This window comes from Halichoerus grypus, chromosome 1 (genome assembly GCF_964656455.1).
Source record: "Halichoerus grypus chromosome 1, mHalGry1.hap1.1, whole genome shotgun sequence".
Classification (NCBI taxonomy): domain Eukaryota; kingdom Metazoa; phylum Chordata; class Mammalia; order Carnivora; family Phocidae; genus Halichoerus; species Halichoerus grypus.
The window spans coordinates 206,435,543-206,463,277 of NC_135712.1; the positions used below are offsets into that span (position 1 = coordinate 206,435,543).

A 27,735-nucleotide genomic window follows, 5' to 3' on the forward strand; every position below is an offset into this window, starting at 1 on the left:
GAGGAAGCAGCCCACAGGATCCTGCAGCCTGATGGGTTACCCGGGAGCAGCTGCTCGGTATGAACTCACATAGACTCGGCAAGCACGCCGAAGCCTTATTTTCTTTTATTGTGGTGGTGATGATGATGATGACGATGATGATGATGATGATGATGATGATGATGATGATGATGTTCAGTTAGCTTATTTTCTGCCCAGTGCAGTGTTGGGCTTAAAGGAAGTTGCGCTGAACAAGCTCCATGGGATCTCTGCTTTAAGGGAATTTACAGAAAAGAGGAAGGTGATGTCGTAAATAACCAGTTCCTAAAAGACATGTGATTTAGGGAAGAACCTGGTTTCCGGCTTCCACCTTGGTTGTAGAAACCTGCCAGGCCACCAGAGCAACAGGAAAAGGCTGAATAATCAACAAAAACATAACTTCCTTGAACCCATCAGAGAGCTGAGGTCACAGACAACCCACCAGCCGGAAATCTAGGGGAAGAGAGATGGATAGGAGAACTGGCTTACCTGTAGCACGGGATGCAGACAGCGCCACCAAACAAGAGGGGAGATTTCTGCTAGAAGTTTTAACTAATTCCTAAAGGCCAGGTATGGGCTGGTGTGAGGGTAGAGAATCCGGGAGAATCAGACACAAGGCAACTTCTCACCCACCGGCAGGCTCTTCTGGGACCAGCACCAGGCAGTCATGAGGAGGTTGGGGGTAGGGCCAGAGATGGGGAAAGCCCGCCTCCTCTACCAGATCCACAAGTTCATGGTCTGTCTCAAAAATAGTTTTGCTAATGGTTCTCATACCACATAACCACATAGGCTTCTTCTAACACCTGGCAGCACGTCCCTCACCTTATTTTAAGCTGAAATTTCTTCACCCCTCTAAACATGCTTTCTTGCTGCCAAAGTCCAAAGTCAATGCCAAATTTTAAGTTTTTGTTACAGCAGCATCCACTTTCTGATACTAACTTCTGTGTCTGTTACATTATGTGCTCATAAATCTGTAAGTCGGCAATCTGAGCTGAACTCAGCTGAGCAGTTCTACTGATGGTCTCACCTAGGGTCATTCATGCCACTGCAGTCACCTGGAGGCTTGCCAGGGGCCAGATGGTCCAAGATGGCCTCACTTGCATGCCTGGTGGTTGGTGCCCACCATCAGCGAGGCCCTCTTCATGTGGTCTCTCAACCTAGAGGAGCAGTCGGTCCACGTTTCTTCACACTTTGCTCCTAAGACTCTAACCATAACTTGGGGCACCTGGGTGCCTCATTCAGTTAAGTGTCTGGCTCTTGATTTTGGCTTAGGTCATGATCTCAGGGTTGTGAGATTGAGCCCTGGGGTGGGCTCTACACTCAGTGAAAAGACCGCTTAAAGTTCTTTCCTTCTCCCCCTCCCCCATTTGAGTGTGTGCTCTCTCTCTCTCACTGGCTCTTTCTCAAAATAAATAAATAAAATCTTTAAAAAAAAGACTCTAACCATAACTAAAAGAGGGCAAACCCCAGTGTGTGTTTTACAAGCATCTGCTCCCACCATGTTTCATAATGTTCCATTAGCCAAAGAAAGTCGCACGGTCGAGCTCATCTTCAAGACATAGAGGAATAAATCCTACCTCTTGATAGGAGGGGCAGCAAAGTCACATTGAAAATAGATGTACAAAAAACTAATGATGTAATGTATGGTGATTAACATAACATAATAAAAAAATTTTTAATAAATAAATTTTAAAAAAGAAAAAAGAAAATAGATGTACATTGAGGGGTAGGAGGAATTATTGTGGCAATCATCTACTACAATATTACACACACACACACACAAATGCAAATTAAAACACAAGAAACCACTTACACATCCACTAACATAGCTAAAATTAAACAGGAGAAGGAGTTAAGATGGCAGAAGAGTAGGGAACCCTAATTTCGTCTGGTCCCTGGAATTCAGCTAGAGAGTTACCAAATCATTCTGAACACCTGTGCAATCAACCAGAGATCTGAGAAAAGAATTGCTGCAATTCTACAAATACAAAAGTGATCACTTTTTGTAAGGTAGGAGGTGCGGAGACATTAATCTGAGGCGATATATTGGAGGATACCGTGTGGAGAGGGAGCCTGCTTAAGGAGGCTACTGCAAAGTGCTATAAGAGCAGAGCACAAAATCAGAACTTTTAGAAGTCTGCTCCAGTGGCGGAGGTCCCTGCCTGAAAGGGGCTCAGGTGGTGAAGTGGTGGTTCCAAGTGTGACAGCATGGTCTCAGGATCCCCAGGGTCACAGAAAGAATGGGGGTGCCCGAGTGTGGCAGAGTTCCCAGGCATCAGAGCAGGGAAGCTAGCTGCAAACAATGGTGTTACCATAAACCACAAACCCCGGCTGGGTCAGGTGACCACTCTCTGGCCAGGGTCCAGGCAAGGGCAGAGCCACAGTGAGACCCCCCCACCCCGCCCCCAGGAGAAGCTGCACGGGTGTGAGCCACAGAATTCCGTAAAGTTTGGAGACTCCAAATGGGGTCACCTGCCTGAGATAGAAATGCTCAGTTACAGGCTGGGTGAACACATAGTTGGGATGGAAACCAGGGAGACAAGAGTGATTGACTACTTTTCTGTGAGGGCGCACTGAGAGGCAGGGGTGCAACCTTTCAGCTACCCAGCTGGAGATGGGGTGCAGCCATTTCCATTCCCCCATTAGTGCTAAAAGCCTTCAGGGAGCAAAACAGCATCACATAGTACAATCTGGAGCCACTTACACTGAGCCAGCTCCTGGCAAGGGGGGTGCAATTCCACCTGAGCAAAGACCCCTGAGTCAACCCAACAGGCACCTCCCCCAGAAGACCAGCAGGAACAACCAGCTAGCGCCAAGTTTACTGATCATAGAGAGATGCAAAACTCCAACTCTCGGGGGAAATAGTATATAGCATTCATGGTTTTCTTATTATTCCTTAGTTTTTCAGTTTTACATTTTTTTCTTTTCAACTAATTTCTTATTTTATCAATTCTTTTTTTAAGTCTTTTTCAATTTTTATTTTTATATTTACATTATGTATATTTTTGCATTTTTGGTTTCCTTTTGCATTTTGGTTTCATTTTTTTTTTTTCTTTTTTCCTATTTTGGTATCTAGTTTCTTCTAACAAACAAACCAAAATACTGCCAGGATCTAGTTTATTCTTGTGTTCTGTTCAACTTCTGGCTTGATTTCTCTCTCTCTGTTTCTGTTATCCCCCAATTTGTTCAGTCTGTATTTTTCTGGTGTTGTTGCTATTTTTGTATTTTCTCTCTCTTTCATCTATTATTTTCTGGACATAATGATGAGATAGAAAAACTCACCCCAAAACAAAGAATAAGAGGCAGCACTCAATACCAGGGGTGTAATCAATATGGATACAAGTAAGACATCAGAACTAGAATTCAAAGCAACTATTATAAAGATACAAGCTGAACTTGGCTAATTGAATTTAAATTTTTTTAAAATGATACAAACTGGGCTTGAAAAAAGCATAGAAGACACTAGAGAATCCCTTACTGGAGATTTTGTCTGTCAAAAGACAACTGACAGAATGGGAGAAGATACTTGCAAATGTCTTATCAGATAAGGGGCTAGTATCCAAAACCAATAAAGAACTTACCAACTCAACACCCAAAGAACAAATAATCCAGTCAAGAAATGGACAGAAGACATGAACAGACATTTCTCCAAAGACATACAAATGGCCAACAGACACATGAAAAAATGCTCAACATCACTTGGAATCAGGGAAATACAAATCAAAACCACAATGAGATACCACCTTACACCCATCAGAATGGCTAAAATTAACAAGTCAGGAAACAACAGATGTTGGTGAGGATGCAGAGAAAAGGGAACCCTCCTACACTGCTGGTGGGAATGCAAGCTGGTGCAGCCACTCTGGAAAACAGTATGGAGGTTCCTCAAAAAGTTGAGAATAGAGCTACCCTACGACCCAGCAATTGCACTAATAGGTATTTACCCAAAGGATACAAACATAGTGATCCAAAGGGGCATATGCACCTCAGTGTTTATAGCAGCAATGTCCACAATAGCCAAAATATGTAAAGGGCCCAGATGTCCATTGATAGATGAATGGATAAAGGTGTGTGTGTGTAATAGATTATTACTCAGCCATCAAAAAATGAAATCTTGCCATTTGCAATTACATGTATGGAACTAGAGAGTATTATGCTAACCAAAATAAGTCAATCAGAGAAAGACAATTATCATATGATTTCACTCATATGTGTAATTTAAGAAACAAAACAGGATCACAGGGGAAGGGAGACAAAAATAAAAAGATGAAATCAGAGAGGGAGACAAACCATAAGAGACTCCTATCTATAGGAAACAAACTGAGGGTTGCTGGAGGGGAGGCGGGTGGGGCAATGGGGTAATTGGGGATGGGCATTAAGGAGGGCATTTAATGTAATGAGCACTGGGTGTTGTATGCAACTGAGAATCACTAAACTCTTCCTCTAAATCTAATAATATGCTATATGTAAATTCAATTTAAAGGGGGAAATCGGAGGGGGAGACGAACCATGAGAGACGATGGACTCTGAAAAATAAACTGAGGGTTCTAGAGGGGAGGGCGGTGGGGTGATGGGTATTAAAGAGGGCACGTTCTGCATGGAGCACTGGGTGTTGTGCACAAACAATGAATCATGGAACACTACATCAAAAACTAATGATGTAATGTATGGTGATTAACATAACAATAAAAAATTTTTTAAGTAATTTAATTAAACTAACAGTAGCATGCATTATCAGGACGTGAAGCAAATCAAACTTTCATGCATTGATAATGGATGTAAAAACTGTTTCAACCACTTTGGAAAACTGTTGGCAGTATATACCACAGCTCACAGTCTGCTTACACAATGACCCAGCGATTCTGCTCCAGGCTACACCTGAGAGAAATGAGGACATTTGTTCACAGTAAGACTTGTCCAAGAACATTCACAGCAGCTTTATTCCTAAGAGCAAAACCTGGAAAGAACCCAAATGTCCATAAACAGAATGGAATGTTTTGGCTGTGGGATATTCAGACAATGGAATATTACCCAACAGTTTTTAAAGAGAATAAACTACTGATAATGTGACAAAGATAAATTTCACAGACACTATATTAAATGAAAAGCCAGCCACAAGAGGGTAGAGTGTGGGTTCCATTTCTATGAACAGGAAAAACAAATCTATGGTGACAGAAATCAGAACACTTATTACCTCTGGATGGGGCTTATTGGCCAGGGTAGGGCCCAAGGGAAGCTTCCGGGGAGATAAAATGTTTAATATCCTGATATGGTGGTGTAGACATATATAAAATTCACAAGGCGTGCACTAGGATTTATTAACTTTTACACAAGTTATAATTGTTAGATTTTTTTTTAATTTCATTTACTTATTTGAGAGAGAGAGCACAAGCGGGGGCGGAGGAGCAGAGACAGAGGGAGAAGCAGACTCCCCACTGAGCAGGGAGCCTGACGTGGGGCCGGATCCCAGGACCTGGAGATCATGACCTGAGCCAAAAGCAGATGCTTAACCGACTGAGCCATCCAGGCGCCCCTAGAATTTTAAAACACAGAAACAGGGGTACCTGGGTGGCTCAGTCGGTTAAGCATCTGACTCAATTTTGGCTCAGGTTGTGATCTGAGGGTTGTGAGATCGAGCTCTGCATTGGGCTCCACACTGGGTACAGAGCCTGCTTGACTCTCTCTCTCCCTCTCCTTCTGCACCTCCCTCTTCTCTCCGTCCCTCTCTAAAAAGAAAAAGAAAAAAGAAAACCCAACAACACACAAAAACAGACCCCTGTGAGACTGAGAACAGATACAAAGGAAGAAAAGTCCCCCAGAGTAAAGCACTGTGTACAGCCCCTGCATTTTGGAGCCAGACTCCATCACTTACCACCTGTATGACCTTGGTTAACTCACCTCGACTGGCTTGGCCTCAGTTTCCTCATCCATAAACTGGGGATGATGAGAGTATCTACCTCAAAGTGTCATTGTGCAAAATAAGTAACTTAGAAGATTCAAAGCTTAGGGTCGTATCTACTCTCTGCTAACAGTAAGCTCCAAACAATGACTTGCTGTTATGAAAATGAATAGTTGAATATTCATCACTAGGGAGAAAGATGGTCACTAGAAGAATAAAAGGAACAATTTGCTGAAAACATTAAATATCAAAAATCTTCTCATTTGACTGCTTCAAAATATATAAATTTAAAAATTGACAGAATTACAAAATTTATTCAGCAATCATGGTGGGAGAGCTTAACATAGCTGTCTCAGTACACAGATCATAGACGGATGTGGACTGAATGTTTGTGCCCCCCGCCATTCACATTCTGAAGCCTAATTCCCACTGTGATGGTATTAGGAGGTGGGACTTCGGGAGGTGACTGGGTTATAAGGGTGGAACCGTCATGAATGGGACGAGTGCCCTTCTACAAGACACCCCCCAGCGCTCCCCTGCTCTCCTTCTGCCATGTGAGGACCAGGCAAGAAGACGGCCATCCATGAACCATGAAGCAGGCCTCACCAGAGAGCAATCTGCTGGCATCTTGATCTTGGACTCCAGTCTCCAGAACTATGAGAAAAAAGTTCTGTTGTTTATAAGCCACTCAATCGATGGTAATTTTGTTATGCAGCCCAGACTGATATTGACCAATATGTATAAATGTGTAGAAGATTTTGAAACACAAATAATATGCTCAAATCTAGTGGACATATGTATAATACAATACGTTGATTTCAACCACCCATGAAGCATTTATGAAAACTGACCCTATACTAAGTGCATCAGTGAGATACTGCATTTGGTGGTAATAAACCCATCCTACCCTCTCCCACCCCAGCCCCAAAACAGCAATGTCGTGTGCCAGTAAGAAGTGCATCTTTTTCATGTCACAAGATGTCCACAAACAAACAGTCCAGGGCAGCTACACAAAGATACCACGGGGAAACAGGTTGGTGTGACTTCTGGCCACACTCTCCTCAGCCTGTAGCTTTTACTCTCATGGTCATGGGATGGTTCCTCTAGCACCAGACATCATGTCTGTTTGTACAAAGGGCAAGACGTGGAGGGATCAAGCTAAATGTCCTTTGCAACATCCTTCCCAGGTATCACACCAATGACTTCTCAGACTTAGAAAGGCCAGGACTGGGCACGCGGCCCCTCCTCCAGCTGCAAGGACCGGGAGATAAGAGGTTTTTTTAACAGTGCACGTTACCAATCTGAACCAAAAAACGTAAGTCCTTTCGTAAGGAAGAAGGGGCAATTTTGACAGGCAACTAACAGGATACACCACACTAAAAACAGATACCTAACATTCAATAACATAAAGACCACATTCTCTGCTCACAATGTAATTAAATTAGAAACCAAACAGCAGAAAGTTATAAAGTAAAAAAAACACCCATACACATGCAGGAACTCTCCAGAAGGATAGAAATGTTCTCTATCTTAAATGGCGTGTTGGTTACATGTATATATGTACGCACCTGTCAGAGTCCTCCAACTGTACACTTAAGATTTATGCATTTCACTGTAAGTAATTATACCTCTATAAAAATAAACCCATGTCCTGTTATTTTAAAATCTAATTACAAATAACTCACAGGCCAAAGAATAAGTGATAATAGAAACTAGGACAATACTTAGATTTTAACCAAAATGAAAATATTATACATCAAAACATGTGACGTAGCTAAACCAGTACTACGAGAGATGATTACAGCCCAGAACGTGTATACTTTTAAAACTTGGAAGTCAGTCAGCAAGGGGCCCCCCATACGGATGGGACACTGATAAAGGCAGGCCACCGTTCCTAACGTTCTCTCTCCCGGCATGAATCCTTTTATGCACGGTAAGCGAAGAGCTGTGCCTGAAGGCCTTCTCACACTGATTGCATTCATAGGGTTTCCCCGCAGTGTGAGTTCTCACGTGCACGATAAGGTGTGAAGACTGACCAAAGGCTCGCCCGCATTCCTGACAGGCATAGGGCTTCTTGCCGGTGTGGGTCCTCGCGTGTTTCCTGAGGGATGAAGGTTCACTGAAGGCTCGCCCGCATTCCTGACACACATAGGGCTTCTCTCCAGTGTGAGTTCGCATGTGACTCTTGAGTGTTGAGAGGCGACTCAAGACCTGCCCACAAGTAGCGCACTCATACAGTTTCTCCCCGGTGTGTATCCTCTTGTGGACGTTGAGATGAGTGCTCGTCCGGAAGGGCTTCCCACACTGGTTACACGCATACGGCTTCTCCCTGGTGTGAGTGCGCAGGTGCGTCTTCAGCGACGAGTGCTCCCTGAAGGCTTTCCCACACTGACTGCATCCAAAGGGCTTCTCCCCAGTGTGAGTCCTCAGGTGGCTCCTCAGAGAGGTCGGCTGATTAAACGCTTTCCCACAGTCCTTACACTCATAGGGCTTCTCGCCCGTGTGGTTTCGCTGGTGCAGAATCAGGTTAAAGTTCCTTGTGAAGGTTTTCCCACACTGAGCACATTCAAAGGGCTTCTCCCCAGTGTGAGTCCTCAGGTGGCGCCGCAGATTCGAGGAGTACTTGAAGGCTTGCCGACACTCCTGACATTCAAAGCACTTCTCCGTGGTATGAGTCTTCTGGTGCCTGATCAGGTCGGAGCTGTATCTGAAGGATTTCTCACATTTGTTACATGCATAGGTTTTGTCCCCATGACAGATCTTATCAGGTACAGTCAGGTGAGCGGGCTGGAAGAAGGATTTTCCACCCTCATGGCATTCATAGGGGTCGCCTCCAGCGTGAATTCTCTGGTACTGAAAAAGTGGTTCAATGCCGTGAAAGGGTTCCCCAAGTTCACTGTATTTATAGAGTTTTTCTCCAGTCTGGGGTTGCTCCTGTCAAGTGAGGAAAATAGGAAGACCAAAGACTCTATTACGTTCACAGACTCTCCCCCAGGTGAATTACGTGTAGGGAAAAGGCATTTCTATAGCTGAAGCTTTTACCATTTTAGTGCGTCTGGACCATTTCTACCCTGAGTCCCTTCAAGTGGATGCTCTGCCACAGAGAGCTGTCATTTTTGTTACGTTTGTGAGGCCTCTTAGACGCAGAGTTTTGCCGAGTTAAAGGCAAATTAAGTTTTAAACACTTGATGTCTGTTCACATTTACAAACATGGCTGCTTGTGGAAACTCTGGGAAACACATGCCTTGATCTACATGGAGGGTTTTCCCCAACTCATGACATTCACAGACTCTCTCCCAAGAACCTGCTTTCCCCTGGGTGAACACCACTTGCCTTGAATCTCTCTCTCTCTCTCTCTCTCTCTCTCTCAATCTCTCTCTCTCTCTCTGGCCTTTTGTGCTGCTTTTCTAATCTACAGCAACCCCAGACTTGTCCTACAACAGAGGATCAAGAAGAATCCTTGGGCACCTTACCCTTTTCATGCCAATGGATGGAATCTCTGCAAAAATATCTTGGTTAGAAATTGGATCTTGGGGTTGATGCTGAGGTTCTGGAATGAATAAGGATAGAAAAATTAAGTACACGGGGAAGGAAACTGTGGGACCAAGGCAACCAAAAAACTAAGCAGAGAACATGTGGATTTTCTTTTTTAAATACTGATTCTAGGGCGCCTGGGTGGCTCAGTCAGTTAAGTGTCTGACTCTTGATTTTGGCTCAGGTCATGGTCTCAAGACTGTGAGATCAAGCCCCGCATCAGGCTCCGTGCTCAGTAGGGAGTCTGCTTGAGATTCTCTCTCTTCCTCTCCCTCTGCGCCTCCCCCCACTCATGTGCACAAATACTCTCTCTCTCACACACACAAATAATCTTTTTTAAAAAAATAAAAAATAAATACTGATTCTAACTATGGGAGGAAATTGTGAAGAGGAAGAATGTATCAAAGAGTAAAGGAAATTTTAAGGTATTTGGCCATGTAAGGAGTCACATAACCATAGGAACAAGGAACGGAGATGGTAGATAAGTTACTGAGAAAGAGTTCTATGAAGATTGAGACTGAAATTGAGAGAAAGTATTGGCAAGAAGATACCCTGGGGAGGCACTGGATAAAGCATACACACGCTATATACACATAAAATCCACACATGATAAACTACACACATGGAAATGATAAATGTGAAGAGGAGGTAGGACAAATCATTCTATGAAGCCAGAGTAGAGTATTACGGACAAAAAGGAAGGAGGTGGAATCCAGTAGAGCAGCACCCGTCAAGGGCTCTCGAAGTGTTTCCCTTACTGACAATTTCCAAACCTAACACTCATCTTTCGGTCAGAGCTGTTGCTCCCTGATCTGCCTGCTGTTCACCGGGACGGGTTCCTGGGAAGCTTCTTCTCTCAGGGGCCACAGCCCTTCTCCTGGCTCCAAATGGGAAACGTACTGGGTGTGCCTAGCTGACCTCCTGCACACGGGGAGACGCAGGGTGTGAGCAGACCGCGCCTGCCACTGACCAGGGCTGACATGCTGAAGTCTTCAGGCGCCAGGGGTGGGAAGAGCAAAATGAGCCTGCCTGCCTTCCCACGGGCACGGCAGGGCTCTTACACTAAGGAACCAAAGTATAAGCTCCCTCACTGGGTCCCAAAGGACAATGGGATTCTCCAGTCCCCGAAACCCAGGGCCTCACTCAGAGACACACTTGAAAAGCCCAGAAACTTTTAACCATGGAGAAACAGCAGCAAAGATACCTTCATTTCCACAGGGGAGCCCCTAGACTGTAAGCACCATGAGAGCAGGATTTGTCTGTTTTTTTCACCTCTTGATTTCCCAAACCGGCACACCTCCAGGAACCCACAGGTGCTGCAGGAGTGTGTAGATAAGGCAACAAGCCTGGCCTTACCCACGGAGGCCAGGTTCCTATAGTTCTCCAGCATCACATCTCTGTACAGGCTTCTCTGGGCAGAGTCTAGAAACATCCATTCTTCTGGGGTGAACAACACAGCCACATCCGCAAAGGTGACTGGTTCCTGAAACACACACCCGTCGCAGCTCAGCCAGGGGCCACCCCCACCAGTACTCAGGAGGCTGGCGAGGGGGCCAGCGGCCTGGGGAAGGGAGACCCATGCAGAGGATTCTCAGACCTTTGACTCAGACCCCAGAACTAGAATGCTCCTCTACCTACTCATTCCTCCCTGAGGGTCAGCATCCAGACATGTGGCATCAAAGGACTGAGCCGCTGGTAACTAGCCAGGAAGCCCTGGCAGTTTTATTCCCTTCCAGCTCCAGGATCCAGCGGACCTGAGCATGTTGCCGGCAAGAGAGAAGTATTCAGTAAATGACAACCGTTTGCCCCGAGAGACCGTGAAGACTAGGAGGCAAGGACAGCTCACATCCTTGCTGTTTTCCCTCCTGATGCTCAGCAGAACGAGGCACTCCACAGCTAGAGAAGGTCTGAATGAAGCAGTGGGACTGCTGCCTGGGTTGGCCCATGCACCTCCCCCTGACACATATTACGGGAGGTCCAGTGCCTGGAGGCCTGGAGACCAGCCCTGTGGGGTCGAGAAGCTCTAGTCCAAGGGAAGAGGACAAGGGCCCAAGCAAGAAGAGCAACAGGGATTTCTTACTTACCCGCGGACAGGTGATCAGTACCCCCGGAGCCACAGCTTCGTCCTCTGTGCCCTCCTGCTGGAGCCAGGCGGGGTCCTGGGCAAGCAGAGCTATAGGAAAGGAGGGAAGGCCAGGAGGCCCCGTGAGCACACCCACAGGGCACACCCACCCCGACTGTGAGTGACCCCATGTGCACACACGTATGCGCACACTCACAGGGACACACACACGTACAAGAGACACACACATGCACTTGCACGCACTCACACACTTAGGGACACGTGCACACTCACACACACACGTGCGTGCATTCAAACAGGCAGACACATACACACACAGACACAAAACATACGTACACATGCACACACCCATACTGAGAAGAACATGCACACACACACACAGACACACGTGCAAACACGCACATACACGTGCATGTTTTTTCCATTCCAAATCCTGGAGTCAAGGTCTCAATTCACCAACAGACTCTGGAGTTTCTGGCGCAGCCCCCGCTGCCCCTTGATTCAGCCCTGGGTCAGCATTCCTCCCTAGCTGCTCAGCCCCTTCCTCTGCCCCACTCTGCAGGGCCAGCAGCACCCCAGGACTTACCGCGAGGAGGGGACAGAGACGCTGCCCACACCCCAAGTCTGCCTGTGAGAAGGCAGCATCTCCCCTTCCTGCCTTCAAATCAACCACACCCCTCCACCCCCGACCCGGGGCCTCCTGGCTCAGCCTATTACAGACGAGCAAGTGACCCCCCACACACCATCTCGTCTCCCTGCGCCCTCACCTCCCACCGCGACGGGACCCTCCCCCTCAGACATCAATCCTGACATAAAAAATAATGCATATCATACAAATAAATAAAATAAATTGCAGATAATAAAAAAAGAAAACCTGAGCCATGTCCAATCTCTGACCCCACATATTCCCCTCCTGGGGCTGGTGTAACAAAGTACCACAAACTGAGAGGCTTAAAGCCACAGATGCGTATTCTCTCTCGGTTCTGGAGGCCAGAAGTCCAAGACCAAGGTGTCAGCAGGGCCGCGCTCCCTCTGACGCTCTGGGCAGAATCCCTCCTCGCCTCTTCCTGGCTCCTGGCAGTGGCTGTCTGGAATCCTGGGTGCTCCTTGGCCTGCAGCTGCGTCCGTCTGATCTCTGCGTCTGTCATCACGTGGCTGTCCTCTCCCCTCTGTGTCCCTGTCTCCTCCTGGCATGTTTCTCTTTTTTTTTTTTTTTTTTTTAAGATTTTATTTATTTGACAGAGAGAGAGAGAGCAGGGAGAAGGGGCAGAGGCAGAGGGAGAAGCAGGCTCCCCGCTGAGCAGTGAGCCCGATGCGGGGCTCAATCCCAGGACCCTGGGATCATGACCTGAGCCGAAGGCAGACGCTTAACCAACTGAGCCACCCAGGTGCCCCGCATGTTTCTCTTCTTAAAAGAACACCAGTCACACTGGATGAGATTCCGCCCCCACCCCCGCCCCATCCCGACCTCACCTTAACTCGATGGCAGCTGCAGAGACCTATTTCCAAGTAAGGTCCCAGTCACAGTCATAGGTACCGGCAGCTAATTAGGACTTCAATATGCCTTTTTGGGGGGCCACAATTTAAGCCAAAACACTCTCCTTTTCCCTCTACATACTGTTTTGTTCCCCACTGTGGGCAACCAACCCACCGTCCATTTCCTCACCTCCTGCTTACTCACGATCATCACCACTCCAAGGACAGGCGCCTCACTCAGACCACCAGTGACCCCCCATCCTTGGTGGGGATCCAGTCAATGCGTGCAGTCATCTAAGCCCTCCACCCTGAAGTGACCACACCCCAGCTCCTTCTGTCTCCTGTACAACACCCTCCTCCATCCCTCACCCTTCTCACTTCCCTCAGCCTCTGCCTTGGCAGGCAGCCTCGCCCGCTCTGGGCATCAGGTCCCAGCCCGGCTGACCGGGCCCAAACCCCCAGGCTGATTCTCTCCCCTGAACTCCAGACCCACGTCCACACCATCAGCTCAGGTCCCCACTCATCTGTCTGGGGAATTCGCCTTACGACCACAGTGAGCTGGGGGGCAGGGCTGCTGCCGCTGCAGGCCTTAACTTGCCCTGCTGGGTTTCGAGACTGCTTGGGACCCATAACCCCTTCTTTCTCTCCCTTTGGGAGAGGGAGCGTGTACCCTGCGCATGTCCCACCAATGTCTTTTGGAAGCAGAGGACCTGTTTTCTCATTTCACAGGTTCACAGATGAAGAAGAATTTTGTCCCTGGGAGAGACCACACCCCGAGTCTCACCCATGCCGGATTTAGATGATTCATATGGACTTGGGGACTTTTTGAGTTGATGAGATTTGGGACTTAGAGTTGATGCTGGAATGGGTAAAAACTTTGGGGGTGTCAAGATCATCTGACTGTATTTTGTATGTGGAGAGGACATGAATTTGGGGGAGGGGGACCAGAGGGCTGACCGTTATGGGTTGAATTGTGTCCCCACAAAATTATGAAGTTGTAACCCCCCACTACCTCAAAATGTGACCTTATTTAGAAACAGGATCTTTGCAGATGTGATTAGCTAAGACGAAGTCACAGTGGAGTGGAGTGGTCCCCACACCCAATATGACTAGTGTCCTACGAAGAGGAGAAAAGACAGAAGCAGGGACACAGGAGGGGAAAGGGCCCTGTGACGACACAGCGATGTAGCTACAAGCCAAGGAACACCAGGGATTGCCAGGAAGGAGCCTCCCCACAGGCTTCACAGGAAGCACGGCCCTGCCAAACACCTTGACTGGAGACTTCCGGCCTCCAGAAATGTGAGATATGAATTTCTGTTGTCTCATCCCCCCTCAAAAAAATGTGCTCATCACCTTACTCTCAAAGGCTGTTCTTCCAGTGTCCCTGATCTCAGGAAGCGACATTCCTGCCTCAGATGGGAAATCTTGCCCCTGACACTCTGCAGACCCCAACAATTAATCCAAAAAAAAAAAACAAACCAAAATCCAAAAACTAAACCAAAAAAAAACACCACCTCAGTGATGACATCTCTACAGAGAGCACTCATCTCTCCCGACCCCCGCCCACCCCACTCCCTTTCCTCCTACCCCGGTCCCCACCATGGCTCACGCCACATCAGGCCTTTCCTTTTTGAATCCACTGAAAGGTCACTCACTCCCTCAGAGTGCCTCCCCTCCTCAGTATCCTTCTTTTCTCTAGAAGGACCCTCCCCCTTTCCTCACAGCCCCTGCCTATTTGTAACCACATGGTTACTGGCTTCCTTAGGTGTGCATTTTCTGCCACCCTCGCAGGATTAGAAACTTCGGAAGAACAAGCCTGGGTTCCCTTTCCTTTCACCCCCGCCCGTCCCGCACTGTGCTTGGCACATGAATGCTCTGGATTGTCTGGTAAATGAAAGCATACAGGACTCACCAAATTATCTCAAATCAACCTCCTGCCTATGTCTTAAATCATTCCGCAAATCCCTACCCTGTAGACAAGAATTAACACAACAGGCCTGCCTGCTGGCCCTTGGGAACATGGATCTCCAGAGGGTTCCCTCCACCCTAACTAGCAAGAGGGGCTCACTCTTTTTAAACTGTTTCTATGAACACTGTGGTTTGTGCTGAACGCCTGCTCTCCTTCCAGGAGTCCAGCACCTGCTGACAGGAGTCAGGTTCATGCTGGGCAGAGGGTGCCGACGTGACCAGCCCCGAGTGAAAAGCCTGGGCGCCAAGTCTCTCCTGAGCTTCCCTGGTAGACATCACCTCACACATGTTGTCACAGCTTATTGCTGGGGGTATTAAGCATGTCCTGTGTGACTCCGGAAGCTTGTGCCTGGACTCCCCCAGACTTCACCTAATGCTCCAGGGGACTGAGTTCTGCGCCCCTTCACTGTGATAAATCACCACCATAAGTACGACTGTGGGCCGAGGCCTAGGAGTCCTAGCGAATGGCCACAAGCGGGCGTGGTCTCAGGGACCCGCCACACCCACTCCGCACTCACCGCTGGTCGAGGCCACTGCCACCCCATTCCTCACTGCCTCCACCCACCGCTCGGATCCTCCCTGAGGCCCCGCCACCTCCCAGGTGCTGGAGGGTCCTGCTAAGACTGCAGATGCACGGCACCACTCACCCAAACACATCCCTGGCTCCCGGCAGCTTAAGCTCGCAGGCCCGGATTTTCCTCCCATGCTTCCAGGCCCTGAATGATCTGGAGCCCAACCCTCTGCAGTCAGCTCACACCACTCTCCCCTTCCCTCTGCTCCCTTCACACAGCCTTCCGTGGGCCCCCGGGCACACCAGGCTCTCTGCCTGCCTGCCTCCCCCCCAGGAGGAATTTTACAGATGCCATTCCTAGGCCTGAAATCCTCCCCCCAAGCCTTCTCCCAACACCCCAACATCTTGCCACACTAAATGATACAGTAAATATCATGGTCTAAGTCGATACTCATCCCCCAGGGCACACGTGGCAAAGTCCAGTATCTCAGTCAGCTCCGCTGCATAACAAAATACCACAGACAGGGCAGCTTAAATGGTAGAAACTTACTTCCTCACAGTTCTGGAGGCTGGAAGTCTGAAAGCAGGGTACCAGCATGGTCGGGCTGGTTAGAGCGGTCTTCCTGGCTTATACACAAAAGTCTTCTCACTGTGTCCTCACTTGGCAGGGAGCTCTGGTGTCTCTCCCTTTTTTTACAAGGACATCAGTTCTATGGTATTGGGGCTCCACCCTTATGACCTCCTGCAACCTTAACCACCTCCTTCAAGGCCCAGCCTCCACCCAATATGGTTACATGGGAGGTTAGGGCTTCAGCATATGATCTTGGTGGGCAGGGGGGTGGGGACCAGCCACAGCTTCTGGAGACATTTTCAGCTGTGATGACTAGGGGCTGTTACAGGCTTAATTGTGTCCCTCTAAAAATTCATAGGATGAAGTGCTAATTAATACCCAGTACCTAGGGCACCTGGGTGGCTCAGTCGGTTAAGCGTCTGCCTTCAGCTCAGGTCATGATCCCGGGGTCCTGGGATCGAGCCCCACATTGGGCTCCTGCTCAGGAGGGAGTCTGCTTCTCCCTCTCCCTCTGCCTGACACTCTGCCTACTTGTGCTCTCTCTCTATCTCTCTGCCAACTAAATAAATAAAATCTTAAAAAAAAAAAAAAATACCCAGTACCTCAGAATAGGACCATATTTGGACATGGGGTCTTTAAAGAGGTCATTAAAATGGGGTCAGTTGGGTGGGCCCTAATCCAATATGACTGGTGTCCTTATAAGAAAACAAAATTTGAACAGAGACACATACAGAAAAAGAAAACACAAGAAGACAACCACCTATAAGCCTGGAACAGATCACAGCCCTGAGAAGAACCAACCCTGCCAATCCCTTGATCTCGGACTTCTGGCCTCCAGAACTGTGAGCAAACAAGTTTCTGTGGTTGAGCCACTCGGTCTGTGGTACTTTGTCACAGTGGCCCTGGTGGACCAATACAGGAGGCGCTACTGGCGTCTAGTGGGAGGAGGTCAGGGATGCCGCTAAACATCCTACGGTGCACAGAATGGCCCCACCACAGAGAAGGATCCGGCCCCGATGTCAGTGGTGCTGCAGCTGAGAACCCATGGTCTGACTTCCAGTTTCCAGAAACTCCTCTCTGCCCCCAAGATAAAGTCCTCGTGTTACATGCTTCCATTGTATTCTGGTCTTCGTTGAAAAATCTGACCGCCCAGGCAGACTGTGAGCTCCACGCGGAGGTGGCCAATGTTTTGTTTGAGATTGTCTCCCAGTGCCCACCTCACCACAGGGTGGCCAGCTAGAGCACCTGAAGAGTCGTACTTCAAGAGCACAGGGTACTCCAAGTACTTCAAGAGGACTTCAAGAGCACAGGGTACTCCAAGTGCTTCAAGAGTACTTCAAGGCAAAGCCTTGGCCAGAAAGCTTACCAAAAATACATAGAAGAGCAACACATAACATAATCTAAGAATTACTTCCTGTCAATGATGTGAGAGATTCCAAATGCAAGCCTGAATGATATTGTTCAGAAACAAAGTTTATTATTCTCCCTAGAAGGCAAGATGGAAGGAGATAAATGCCTTGAAATTATAGCTAAGATGTTATTTGTCCCCCGGAATTAATTTTTCCCCCACTTCTCAGGACATATGGTTTGTTTTAACCTCATTCTTTATAAGCTCAGTTAAAACATATGCCATTTACAGTAAATTCAACTGTCATCTTCAGCATCGACATAACTGTGGAGAATTTAACCTTGCCCAAAAAGAAGTCTGGACTTGGCCATAGCTGAAGGGGATCTGCTCTTTCTTAACAGAAAGACCAAAGACCAAAAAAAAAAAAAAAAAAAAAAAAAACCAAAAAGATTCCCAGCCCACAATCCTGAAAAGGTGCCTTTCCTCTTGAATGCATAAAGAACGGTGACAGGACTTTACATATTCTCTCCTTCCAGTACAGGGAAATGCCTGCGGTCGGAGGAAAGGGGGGGCGGGGCAAGTTCCCGGACACAACAGAGCACAGGCAGGGCCCCCCAGGCTGCCAATTCCACTGGCGCTCACTCACCAGAACCCCCGGCCGTCCCCAGCTCAGGAACACCCAGTGCAGGCACGGGCATGGCCGCCCTCTGAATCTGCACGGCCGCCTTCAGCCCCTAGACAGCGTGACAGGGACAGATCAGAGTCACACGGTCAATGGAATACGCTCCCAGCTCCTCACCCTGACCGAATTTGCAAGACTGACCCTGCTCTGGAAACACACTGATAACTGAGACACACCCAATGTAGCTTGTCCAGATTAATCCAATCCGTGGGTACAAAACTAATCACCGTGATAGAATTTCAACTTCAAAAAGGAATGGAGAGGGGGCCCGGGCTGGGGGGAGGCAACCTCTGAGGAGCCTCCAGCAGCGGGGGGAAACGCTGGAGCAAAGAGGGGCGTGGATGGCCAGCAGGCTGAGGGGTAGTGGGGGGACGAGGAGGTGGACCTCCACGCATGAGGATGGTCAGTAAGTTATTCCCGGAAGGAAGCCCTGTGGTGGGAGAAAGGATCTGAACTCTCCTCCACTGGCAGCTTTTCCCTCAGGGAACCTGACTTGCATTTCTAAGGGCTATCTCTAGCCTCTGTGTCCAGGGTGGGGCCCAGTAGAAACGGGGGCCTGTAGGGAGCAGTTCCAGGGGTCCCAGAGAACTAACAGTGGCTCTGGGCAGGGTGGTGGCAGTGGGGACAGCAGGAGCAGTCAGAGATAAATTATATTTCGGGGGGGAAAAGCTCGCAGGACTTGGTGATGGATGGGAAGAAAATGTGGCAGGTCCCTCAGGGCAGGTGATGGGCAGAAATCCTGAACCGCGGGCCTTCCTGGCTGGCACTGGGCCCTCACAGCAAACGTCCTCCCTGGCTTACTGTATATCCAGAAGACCGAGGTGACACCCAGAGAGCCAGATGGTCCTCTGGAATCGAAGGTGTCCCCCTGTCTCCAATTGTGGGCCTGATCTGCATCCTCAGGTCCAGCCCTGGCCCCTAGGAGAAGGCACGGAGGGGACTGAGCAGGACAGAGGTGGCACTGAGGCTGCTCTGGGCCTGAAGGACCCTCAGATTTGGGGTAGTGCCGTCACAAGGCAGGTATGCAGGTCTGGCAGCTTCAGACCTGGTGACTCCCCCTACCCCACCGTGGGCCCCGGCCACTGAGGGGCTCAAGGACTGACCACGCCACAGACGCAGAGGTGAACCTGACCCTTTCTGGTTCTGGGGGTTAGGCTAGGGGGTTAGGCCACAGGCTCTCAGAGGCACTGCAATACGCTTCACTGAAGAAAGGCTAGGAGCCCTCGGCTCTGAATATGAATGTTGTTCTGTTTTCTTAGCCTGTGTTTGTCTATTTGGCAGCCATCAGTCGCAGGACCAAACTATTGGCCAGAGCTATTTACATCTGCCCTGCCATCCACAGCCCATCCTCTGAACCTGTCCTTATCCAACGCTCACGCAAGCCAATATCCCCTTGCCCTGAAACAGCGTGGAGGGGACACGGCATGGGGGCAAGGGGGGCTAGGACAGTAGAAGGGCTGAGCCTGGAGACCGCTTCCTCAGCCTGTTTTGGGGCTCTTCTGGGAGCAGTCTCCAGCCCTCTATGTTCCTGTCCTCCCCTGGCCTAGCTGGCCATGAGGGGGAGGCCACAAGGCCTTATCCTCACATGACAGGGAGGCCTCAGAGCTGAGGATGAGGATGAGGCCCACTGATGCCCGGAAGGGCTAGCTGAACCATCAGCACCTTTAACCATGTGGCGGGTTGTACGATTCCCAGCCGGTAGATCCTGGCAGCTAGGACAGCAATCTCTGCAATTAGAGATCTGCATCCTGGATTTGACTCCCAGCTCCAAATGTGACTGTACCACTTATGGGCTGTGTGTCTTCATGGATGACCCACTCAGCTTCTCCACGTGTGTGTCCAGGTAGACCTCCTGTGCCCACTCAGAACATTCTGTGACCACTCGTTTGTTTCCTGAGGCTCAGATGCAGCAGAAGCCCCTCCTCTCCCACACTCAGTGCTCACTGCTGAGCTGGGAGTGAAACTCTGTGGAAGGTGCTAGAATCCATACTAAAAGGAAAGAGCCCACAGAAACTTGAGAGGACAGCTATCCCTTGTGGGTCCTCCTCCCTCCCTCCCTCACAGGGTCCACCTGCTAATCAAGACAGGGGGGCGGTGATGGCCTGGAGTACCTGTGTTCGCGCCTTCACTGCACAAGCATTAATTGAGGGCTCTGTGATGATGCACAGAGTGCTCTGCATGGGGTTACTGCAACGATCCTGTCAGATGAGGCCCCTGCAATCCAGCAGCTCCAGTGAGGTATTTTCAGACCTCAGGGTCTCCAAAGCAACACGCCCTTTCCCAAGCAGCTATTGGAGGACATTCTCCACCTAAACAAAAATGTGAACCAACGGTGAGGAGGACCTGAGCAGTGAGGAGTGTCTCAGCTGCCCTGGGGTCTGATGCGAGCCATGTAGGGGTGAGGCTTTCAGCTGCCCGGCAGCCCACACCAGGCTATGCAGGGTTGAGGCTCCGCATGCTCAGAGCAAAGCAATGAAACAGGTCTCTACCATCCAGGCCCTGCCACCCCATCCACTGGGCTGGCGTCTCTTCACCATGAGTCTGACACCATCCATGACAGAGGTGGAGGGGCACAGACTGAGGGAGCCCAGAGATCTCACTGGCTCTGGGACAAACAGGCCCAGCCTGGGGGTGAAACTGGGCTCTACGTGTCCCTCTATCCACACCCTAACCCTCACCTTTGAAATCCCCAAGAACGGGAACCCAAACCTGGGAAATTCCTCCAGTGTGGGGAGGCAGGAACTCAGGGCCAAGGTGGGAGCAGCGGGGCTCAGTCTGTTCCCTGGTACACTGGAATGCGCCAGCCAGCTCTAAAGGCTCTTCCACGCTTTGACAGGGGCTTATTTCTGCTGTGAGATCTCGATTTGTCTCCTACGTGGAGAGGGGTCCGCAACAGCTCTCCCATGTCCCTTACAGTCAGGGTGACCCTCTCTCCCACAGTTCTCTTGTCAGGTCTAGGTTAGAGTACCTCCTGAAGCCATTCTGGATGCGGCTGAATCAACTCTCCAGGCAGAGTTTGTTCCTGGCCAGGGGTGAGTGACGACAAAAACCCCGCCAACACCCGCAGAGCGCCCAGGGCTGCTCCCCTCCCTGTCGAGGCACGTTTCTAGCACGTTCAGAGGTACACCTCGCTTAGGCAGGTTGAGGGCTCAAGGACGTTGAGGGCTTTCTCCCATTCGTGATTTCCATGGGGCTTCTCCAAAAGGCAGGAGTTTCCCATGACTGTTGAGGAGTAAATCATACTGCACACAATCAATGTCTGACTCACACTGATGGCAATGTTTACTTGGGAGAACATTCGAAGAAGGGTCTTGAGTGACAGAAAGGGCTTACCCAAATTCAGGAGTCATGGCCACTCCCTTCAGACCATGTGGGAATGTCCTTGAGGAAATGCCCCAAATGTCTCCCCGGCTCTGGTGTGCATTTCCAACTCACAAATTCCTCAACTTCTCCCAAGAGAGGGAATAAGGATAATCCCCCATGAATCTTACCATTTGCATATCATGGGATGAATTTTCCTCCAAAATATCCTGCACAGGAGTCGACACTTTGGATTTAAGTTGAGATTCCCAGTCTAAAATGAATTAGAAAAAAGAATTAAGTTCTTTCAGAAATAGTGATATGAAATTGACCAAAATAAATATTTAAGTATTTATTGTTTTAAAATATTGTTTTTTAAATATTGAGCCTAAACTTGGGACGGTACTAAAAGGGAAGAAGGCGTCAGTGAGCAAAGGGAGACTCTGAAGAATACAGCTGTGTGTGGAATCTGGCAGTGACAGGAGCGGGGGTGGGGCAGGGATGAGAAACTATGTCTTCTGGGGATTGAGACAGATGTCGCCAGAAAGACAGCCTTATCAGAGAAATAAGTAAGAAGCAATTAGACAAAGAACACACACAGAAATGTTCACTTTCATGAGGAATTGGACAATAAGTGTGGGTATGATGTGGAGCAACTGGAACCCTCAACCACTGTTGGTGGGAATGTAAAATGGTGCGTGCACCTGTCTGAGAAAGCACTTTGGTGGTTCCCCAAAAAGTTCAGTAAACTTCCCCCAAAAGTTCAGTAAAAGACCCAGCAACTCAACTCCTAAGTGTCAACCCAAGAGCAATGAAAACATACCCACATAAAATCTGGTACATGAACGTTCACAACACTATTCACAAGAGCCAAAAAGTAGAAACAAACCAAACGTCTGTCCATAGACAAATGGACAAACAAAACATGGTCTACCCATACACTGGAACAGTATTCAGCCCTAAAAAGGAACAAGGCTCTGACACTCGCTACAATGTGGATGAACCTTGACATCACACTAACAAAAGAAGATAGACACCCAAGGCCACATGTTGTGTGATTCTCTCTATATGAAGTATCCAGAACAGGCAAATCCATAGAGACAGAAAGCAGATGGGGGGGAGGGGAGCGAGACTGGTGAAGGTGGCCCAACTTTGTGAATATACTGACAACCAGTGAATTGTACACTTTAAAAGGGTGGATTCTTTGGTATGCGAATATCTCAATAAAAAAAAGAGAGAGAGAGAGAGATTTGAACAGATCGTTTTCTGAGATCAATGAGAAGTAGGAGAAGGCTAGCAGAAGAGAAAAAACACTACAGGAACTCACTTGAGAAGTGAGTGAGAAATGAGACACCCCAAAGAGTCTCATTTCCCCTTGCGATAAAAGGCCTCTGAAATGCTCTCAGACTGATACTTCCCAGCACACCGCCCCCCCACCCGGTGGGCACCCCCCCACACACTCACCCACACCCGTGGAGCCCTCAGCTCTTCCTCTGGCCCCACCGGGGAGCCCACACTGGGTTTGCATGGTGGAATCCCCACTCCTGGACAAAGACACACATGCTGAGGGAGGCAGGGAGGGTTTGCAGTGGGCTTCCCGCTTCCGCGTGGGCTTTAGCTCCTGGCGCTGAGCGAGTACCATGGTTAGCAAAGTGATCGTGCCCCATTTCCAATGAACTCAGTGAAGCTCTTTCACAAGGGCCCACACCACAAACACCCTCCTCTCTGCCCCACAGGGATGAAGCCCTGAAACCCAAGGCCAAGTTCAATGAGACCCATGCAGGTTCTGACTATAGAAAGAATGAATATAACACAACGGATGGAGCTGTTTTCCCGCGGAAGCCCACACATCTTCCTTGGCCTCGTAGCTGGCCCTTAAGAGGCATTAGACACCTGCATGGGAGAAGGACCAGCCTGATGCTAGCCTTACCCCTGGGGGCCAGGGTCCTACACTTGTCCAGGATCACGTATCGGCACAGGTTCTTCCGTGCACCGTCCAGCAACGCCCACCCCTGGATGAGCCCCACCGCCACATCCTCGAAGGTAACTGACTCCTAAAACAACACACATATATTCTGGCTCAGCAAGGACCACCTGCAGGACAACTGGTTATCACTGGGGAAAGGAGCACGTTCAGAAGACTCCCGCCACAGCAGGGCTCAGCAAACCTGGCCTGCCTCCTGTTTTTATAAATAAAGTTTTACTGGCACACAGCCTTGCCCATTGGTTTGTCCATCTCTACAGCGGGTGTTGTGCTGGAACAGCTGTGACCGCGACAGGGGTCACATGGCCAACTGAGCAGACAAGATTTCCTTTCTTTTAACGGGTGGACAAATCCGAGAGTGTAAGCTTTGGCTCTCTTTGTCACTTCACACCACCAGTGACTGCCCGAGCCTATTTCTGGACTCTAGACAGTTTTTCCTACACTCTTTATTTAAGGCATCAGAAGTTTGGGATTGATCACTTAATTTTCATGAAATCCCTAGACCCCCTTCCCAAGACTTAAGCACTTTGTAATCTTTTATGTCTGTGAGAATAGGACTGCCACTGCATCTGAGAAACGTAATGGTCTTTTCATCTCAGAACCCTGTAGCGCAGCATGGTCTGACAGAGCTTCCGTGAGGATGGGAATGTTCTAGGTCTGTGCTTCCCAAAAAGGCAGCCACCAGCACGTGTAGCTATTGAGCACTTGAGTGGCTCAGGCAACTAAGAAACTGGGTTTTTAATTTTACTGAATTTTAATTAATTTCAAGTTACACAGACACGTGTATTTTTGGTAGGCCTCCCAAGGGATGGCCCAGGTGTGGAGCTCTGCTGCTGCCAAGTCTAAATGAGCCCCATTCTGCAGTCAGACTCCGGAATTAGGCACAGAGCCCCGGGGTCACTGTGGGGACCCTCCTCCCAAGCCAGTTCCCACCAGAGCTCAGGCACTGAAAGAGACTATCAGGTCCCCTGGGGCAAGGCAGAGGGTGCTCCACACTTCCCCTCCCCTTTCTTCCTCAGTTGGGGGTGGGGAGAGAGGGGACAGGACCCAGAGTACATAATCATGCTCCCCTCCCGCAATGATTCCGACTCCTCCAGTCCCCTCACCATGACACCAGCGCCAGGATTTAAGGTCTCATCAGGCATCCTCCCTGCAATAAAAGAGACCAAGGTAATAAAAAAACAAAGGGGGGGTGAGGGTGGAAGCAGAGCCCCACACAAGGGTTTGGCCCAGGTAATACCACTTCCATGGGCCTTCAGCAGGGCAGCCCAGTGAAAACCCTCACACTGCATCTTTCCCAATAAGCAACATATTGCACCCAGAGCCACCTTCCAGACTACAGCCCCCGTAGTGGTTCCTCTCATCTAATAAAAGGATTATTTCTCCTCTTATATTCTCTCAAAATACCTCTAACAGCCTCTACTTTTCCTCCACTGCCTCTTATCAAGTTGTGATTTTTAATTTATTTGCTTAGGTGATTTTGCCTCTCCCTCTCCAACTATAAGGTACATTCCCGAAGTACAGACCTGTGTTCACCTTTTTCAGGACTCCAAATCCTGCCACTAGCACAGTGCTTGATGCGTACTGAGTACTTTATATATTAGGGGTTGGCAAACTTTTTCTTCAAAAGGCCAGAGTTAATATCTTAGGATTTGTGGGCCAAATGGCCTCTAAACCAACAATCTAACTGTGGTTGTAGCACAAAAACAGCCACAGACAACAGGTAAACAAAAAAAACACATTTGTTTTTCCATAAAAAAAACCTTTTTTATGGAAACCAGCATTGGGTCAGATCTGGCATAGTTTGCCAACCCCTGCTCTGTAATGTGATAGAGAGAATACATCAACCAAATTCTCTCAACTGCACATCCTACATGCTCTCAAACATGCCAACTTTGCCAGTTCCCCAACCATCATCAGGCCCCAGCTACCAGCATGAGTCATGAATTGATTCTAGCTCATATATGGACTTTCCAGACACCCTATTTATGGCCAACTCAGTTTCAATTCCCAGTACCAACATATATGGACTCTCCATTCATTCTTGTCCACATGCTCAATCCAGGCGTAGGTGTTTTGTCTAAATCACAAACACTCTGTCACTCTCCTACTTAAAACTGATTCAGTGGTGGGGCGCCTGCATGGCTCAGTCAGTTAAGCATCCAACTCTTGACCTCAGCTCAGGTCTTGATATCAGGGTTGTGTGTTCAAGCCCCGCAATGGGCTTCACCCTGGGCGTGGTGCCTACTTTAAAAAATAAAGAAAATTTTAAAAAAACTGAAGGCTTCCCAATGGCCTTAGAACAAGGTCCAAAGTTTACCCTGGCCTTTACGGCCCTGCCCACCTCTCCAACCTGGCTCATACATTCCACACTTTGTTTTCTCTACTTTAGCTGTCCCTCTTCTCTCAACTCCTGAAACACACCAGGCCTAGTCCTGCCTGAGAGGCTGTGCATCTGGAATGTTCTCTCAAATCTCCTCCCTACTCCTATTCCTAAATCCTTGTCTAGCTACATGCAGCTCATTTGGGGGATTCAAACATTTATCCCTTGTAAGGGGTTTTTCCTGACCTCCTCCCCAAGTTCTCCTGCTCCAGGTTTCCTTATCACCCTGGTCATGATTAATTTAAGGGAGGATAAAACCTCCACAGAGGCAAGTATTGTATCTATTTCAATCACACTGTTTCCTCTGTACAAGGCCCAGTTCATAGAGGGCATCCCCAATGGAAATGTGCCAAACAATCAACACTCCCCAAAAATAATTCAGCATAGCCAGCCTGAGGCATGCACCTGCACAGACACACAGAACAACAATGTAACACCACAAAATCAAATATAAAAATGACTTAAAATGCCTGTTCATATAACATAAATCAACACTAGCTTTCAGATGTCTTTAAGAAACAATGTTAAGTCTTTCTAAGATGGCAAGGCAGAACCTGGGCTCTTTTCGACAACAAACAACCTCACTTGAATCTGAAGTCTACTCTTCTTCCAAAATTAATTTTTTTCATTTCTCAAAAGTTAGTTTTAACCCTATTATTAAAAAAAAAAAAAAAGACACTCCATTTATGACCAACTCAATTTCAATTCCCAGTACTAACAAAGCTATGTCATCGTTTTTCCTGGAGTCCCATATATTTTTAAGCCTCGTGGTGATTCATTCACAGGCCTGAGGTAACCAGAGTGGGAACTGCCGGGAAAAGAACTGAATAATCTTCCTTTTCCTTGATGGTAAGACTTCTGACATGACTGGGAAATAGCTTTTCTTAAGACACCCTCATCTTGCAGTGAAAAACACTGATGCTCACAAATTAAAAGCTCTTTTAAATGAAAGAAAGGAATAAAGAGAAAGGAAAGGAAAGGGAAAGGAAAAAATGAAATGAAAGCTAAATTAACAGCCCCTAAGCTAAAGAACTACAAATAGTCACCAAAAAAACTAAAAAACAACAGCAACAAACTCTTGCCATCCCTTGCTAGAGGGAACATTCCATTTTTTAAATTCACTTGACAGTCACTCAAACCAATCGGCACATGCAGCCTCAGCACCTCACTTTCCAGTTGCAGAGTAGATAACATGAAACGTCCTATGAAATTAAACGTGAATTACTAATAAACAGCTCCATGCATAAGGGAGGTACGGGAGTGCCCTACAAATCCGGGAGGACGGGTGAGGGCTGGGCCGGCTGGGGGCACCACATTCCTGAGCTGCGGGACCTGGACTGTACTACGTGATTTCCCTTTTGATGGATGGGCGACCGTCCTGTCTGCCCGGACAGGCGGTACCTGAGGGCAGGGGGCCGGGCCGCGGGGTCGGGGTGACGGCTGCGAGGCCGAGTGGTGCGGGCCCCATCCCGGCGCGGGGTGCCACCGCGGGGAGGAGGCGCCGCCGCACGGGCGGCGGTCCGGGGCCCTCCGGCCCCTCCTCGCGCCCGCAGGGCCCTCCCGCCTTCCCGAGGGGCCGAGCCGCACCTGCAGATCGGCCGGAGACACTCCCACCGCAGCGCGCCGCGCGGCCCAGCACACCCGCCGCCGCCCGTGGCCGCCGCGCACTTCCGCTTCCGGCCTGGAGGTCGCCGGGAGCGGAAGTGGCCGGGGCTCCAGTTCTCGGGACTAGAGGAGCTTCAGGCGGTGACGGAAATGTTGACCCCTTCTTCATCCGGCCTCGGAGAGTAAATCCTAGTTTCCTTCCCCGCGGGGTGAAGTTAGGCTCTGGAATGGGGTCGGACTGGACCTTGAATGGGGCGGGTAGAGATGGGGCCTGTGCCTGACGGACGAGGCTGGGGGGAGGGGGCGCCTAGGTTGATGGGCGGGGCCCGGGCTTGGTGGGCGAGGATAGGGGTGGGATCTCGCTGGCAAGGTG

The 27,735-nt window shown here is 48.9% G+C and overlaps 1 protein-coding gene across 4 annotated transcripts; it reads right to left on the reverse strand.

Moving 5' to 3' along the window:
* Window positions 1-4,931: 4,931 nt before the first annotated feature.
* Window positions 4,932-27,451, reverse strand: ZNF333 (zinc finger protein 333). 4 transcript variants are annotated; one of them, XM_036066545.2, is made up of 10 exons: window positions 27,345-27,429; window positions 24,481-24,524; window positions 21,582-21,664; window positions 20,202-20,399; window positions 18,892-19,008; window positions 18,055-18,142; window positions 11,536-11,624; window positions 10,808-10,934; window positions 9,391-9,467; window positions 4,932-8,851 (listed from the first exon to the last, which is right to left on the reverse strand). In XM_036066545.2, exons 4-10 carry the CDS (start codon window positions 20,268-20,270, stop codon window positions 7,754-7,756), a joined length of 1,665 nt encoding a protein of 554 aa, XP_035922438.1. In that variant the 5' UTR covers window positions 20,271-20,399; window positions 21,582-21,664; window positions 24,481-24,524; window positions 27,345-27,429; the 3' UTR covers window positions 4,932-7,753. The 4 variants fall into 4 exon arrangements, with proteins under 4 accessions (XP_035922438.1, XP_035922439.1, XP_077910540.1 ...); XM_036066546.2 differs by lacking the exon at window positions 24,481-24,524 and having other exon boundaries at window positions 27,345-27,451; XM_078054414.1 differs by lacking the exons at window positions 18,892-19,008; window positions 24,481-24,524 and having other exon boundaries at window positions 27,345-27,451.
* Window positions 27,452-27,735: the final 284 nt, after the last annotated feature.

Excerpts from the sequence above, each read along its gene's own strand:
- ZNF333 (XM_036066546.2), bottom strand. The coding sequence starts at position 20,270 with ATGCAGAGCACTCTGTGCATCATCACAGAGCCCTCAATTAATGCTTGT. Across the intron at positions 9,468-10,807 it reads TAGGAACCTGGCCTCCGTGG|AACCTCAGCATCAACCCCAA; the intron begins GTAAGGCCAGGC and ends TATTCATTCCAG. Across the intron at positions 8,852-9,390 it reads CATCCATTGGCATGAAAAGG|GAGCAACCCCAGACTGGAGA; the intron begins GTAAGGTGCCCA and ends CTCACTTGACAG.